General features: G+C 62.2%; 1 protein-coding gene across 1 annotated transcript; it reads right to left on the bottom strand.

Moving 5' to 3' along the window:
• Nucleotides 1-202: 202 nt before the first annotated feature.
• LBRM_09_0250 (putative minchromosome maintenance (MCM) complex subunit) lies at nucleotides 203-2,971 on the bottom strand (the record flags this gene model as incomplete). The annotated part of the gene is made up of 1 exon (XM_001562591.1): nucleotides 203-2,971. One exon carries the CDS (start codon nucleotides 2,969-2,971, stop codon nucleotides 203-205), a length of 2,769 nt encoding a protein of 922 aa, XP_001562641.1.

Below are 2,971 nucleotides of genomic sequence, written 5' to 3'. Positions count from 1 at the left end.
CCTGCATGGACGCTTGACGCCCTCGCCTTCTCTCTCTATGGCAGCGAAGCAGGGAGACGCAGGCGTGCGCTGACATGCGCGGACGCACACAGACCTGTGAGTGAGGCGCATGGGACCCGAAACACTTGTCCAGAGTTTTCTCTTCTGCTTTATGTCCGCCAGAGCATCTACGTTTCTCGATCTCTCGACACCTCTCTCCGCTTCACATTGTCGCTGCTACCGGCGCCGCTCCGGTCATCACCAGTGTTACCGTCGTAGCAGTGAAAGACTGCACTACGTCGCCGCCGGAGAGAAGGGCGAGGAGCTCCACAAACTGCGCCGGGGCCACGGGCCGTGCCGCGCCGGACTGTTGCTCGTTGAACACAGAGCGCAACTCCGCCACAGCAATGCTGCGCCGCCCCTGAGCGAGGTAGCGGCGCTTCAGCAGTTCCTCCAGCCGCCGCATGTTTCCCTCCACCGTATTCTTGCCAGGGTCGGCGGCATGGAACATGTCGAGGTTGATGAGCCCCGTGGTCGGATCCGTCGCGGACTTCTTTAGAGCAACGCTGATGATCCGCTTCGCCTCCTCCACATCCTCGACGGAGACGTCGCTGCTGTAGCGCATCTTTGCGTGGGCCTCGGAGAGCCGAATCATCGACTCGAGCTGCCGCAGCGTCGCTGAGACGGTGCAACTGCTGCCGCGGGCCTGGCGCAGCTCCACATAGCACCGTGCGAGGCGTTTGTGCGACGCCTCTGTCAGTCTAGGAAAGATGGTCTCGCGTGCCAGTGCAATGTACTCGGACAGGATACCGGCCGGCATGTACGGCGCATCGGGCGGACCCTGCAGGAACACCTCCCCGTCCAGCTCCATACGCACCTCCACCGGCAGCCCGGTGGCCGCATCCACGTGCGTGTTCGCAGTGCCCGCGGCGTCCGCCGACGACACGGTCGACTGCCCTACGCTAACTGTGCTGCGCCACTGCGTCGCCTCGTCCTCCTCACCGTAGCAGCCATCACTGGAGCCGCCCTGCAGCCGCGCATGTCTGCCAGCCGTCCCGCTACCATCAGTAACGGCGCGCCGAGTGTGCGCGCTATGCGAGGTGTCCATGTAAAGCGAGAGGACGTGCGTGGCTAGTCGCCGATCCTCCACGGCGTCGTGGCAGTCGAGGAGGAGGAAGATGAGGTCAAAGCGAGAGAGCAGCGTCGGCTCGATCTGGAGGTTTTCGACAACGTTTAGCTGCGCATTCCATTGTGAGTCCTTCGGGTTGGCCGCAGCCAGGATGGACGTGCGAGCGTTGAGCTGCGCAATGATGCCGGCCTTGGCGATGGACAAGGTCTGCTGCTCCATTACCTCGTGCAGCACTGACCGGGTAGCCTCGTTCATCTTGTCGAATTCGTCGATGCAGCACAGGCCACGGTCGGAGAGGACGAGTGCACCCGGCTCTAGCACCAACTCCCCTGTGTCAGTGTCCTGAACAACGAAGGCGGTGAGGCCGACGCTGCTGCTGCCCTTGCCGGAGGTGTACACGCCGCGCGGCGCGATCTCATGCACCTGCGTGAGCAGCTGCGATTTGGCTACGCCGGGGTCGCCACATAGCAGCACGTTGAGCTCGGAGCGGAAGACAGCGCTGTTGCTGCTCGCCGTCGCTGCAGTGCCGCCACCGGTGCGCTCGCTGAACACGAACGTCTTCGCCGTACCGCCAAAGAGCTGCGCCAGAATGCCACGCTTGACGTCGTCGTGGCCCCAGATGGTCCGGGAGAAGGAGTGAAGGAGCACCTCGTAGATGTCGGGGCGATGGGCGAGGGAGTGGAACATGTCAAGGCGCGCCGTGTCCATCAGCGCCGCACGTGACAGGTCTACCTCTGCATCCTTCGTTGTCGCTAGCATCGGAGTGGAGGCGTGGGGGCTGGCGCCTACGACGTTGCCGTTGGCGAATGAGCCCTTCCTCATCCCCGGCTCTGCTGCACGGGTCGCACGCACCAGCTCCATGTGGACGGCGTCGATGTGGGTGGCGAAGATGCTCTTGATGATGCGTGTGTTGGCATTGAGTCGAAGTGGGGTGGAGCGGTACACACCTGTGATAACGACACGGTCGCCTGGCACGACTGTGTCGACCATGTTCCCATACACGACGACACCGATCGAGATAGGCGTCTCGCCGTCTGCGACGTGCTCTGGCGATTCCTGCACCTTGACGAGCTGCTTGTCTTCGTAGAGCGACAGGTTGTGCTGCAGTTTGAAGGAGTAGGTCTTTCCACAGTGCGCGCAACGGGTTGGCTCGAATATGCGGCCCTTGTCCCCGCTAACGCTACGTTCCTGGTACTGGCAGTTCCAGCACTGGAAGCACGCTACTCGAATCTCGGGAATGATCTTCGAGACGCGAATCACCATTCCCTTGATGCTCAGCAGCTGCTCAATGTGCTGCGGACTCAGTTGCTTCAGCGTCCACATGGAGGGCAGCTTCTTCGCCACGACAGTGATGAGCACATCATCTGCCACCTCGATGCCGTGGCGGAGCAGCAGGACATCACGGTAGACCTCCTCCGCCACGGCCGACATCATCTGCAGGCACTCGGTGGGGTGGTGCACCGACTGCACGTACAGCTGCGGTGCCGCTCGTTGCAACCACGTAAAGTCCACTTCGAGTGTGCTGCGGCCCTGCATGTGCATGCGCAGGAACTCCTTCAGGTAATATTTCTCCTGAAGCACGTACGTTGTGGCTGCTGCTGCGGCGGTGTCATTTGCAAGCGAGCTCGTGCTGCCGCTACTGCCAGCAATCAACGGATTCGCCACGCGCAAGCTTGCCGCTGCCGCCTCACGGCCGTTGGGGCGAGGTGTGCCCCGTGATGGATCGGTCACCACCTGGCCGAGTGTGAATGTTTCGAGGTAGCGGCGGAACTCGTCGCGAAACACCTCCACGGCGATACCGGTGCCCCAAATATATGAGTACTCCTCCGAGCGCTGCTGCGTCGACCGACTGTACGCGCTCAT

This window comes from Leishmania braziliensis, chromosome 9 (genome assembly GCF_000002845.2).
Source record: "Leishmania braziliensis MHOM/BR/75/M2904 complete genome, chromosome 9".
NCBI classification, from domain to species: domain Eukaryota; phylum Euglenozoa; class Kinetoplastea; order Trypanosomatida; family Trypanosomatidae; genus Leishmania; species Leishmania braziliensis.
The sequence above is the reverse complement of the archived record's forward strand: the minus strand, read 5'-3'. Positions and strand labels throughout refer to the sequence as shown.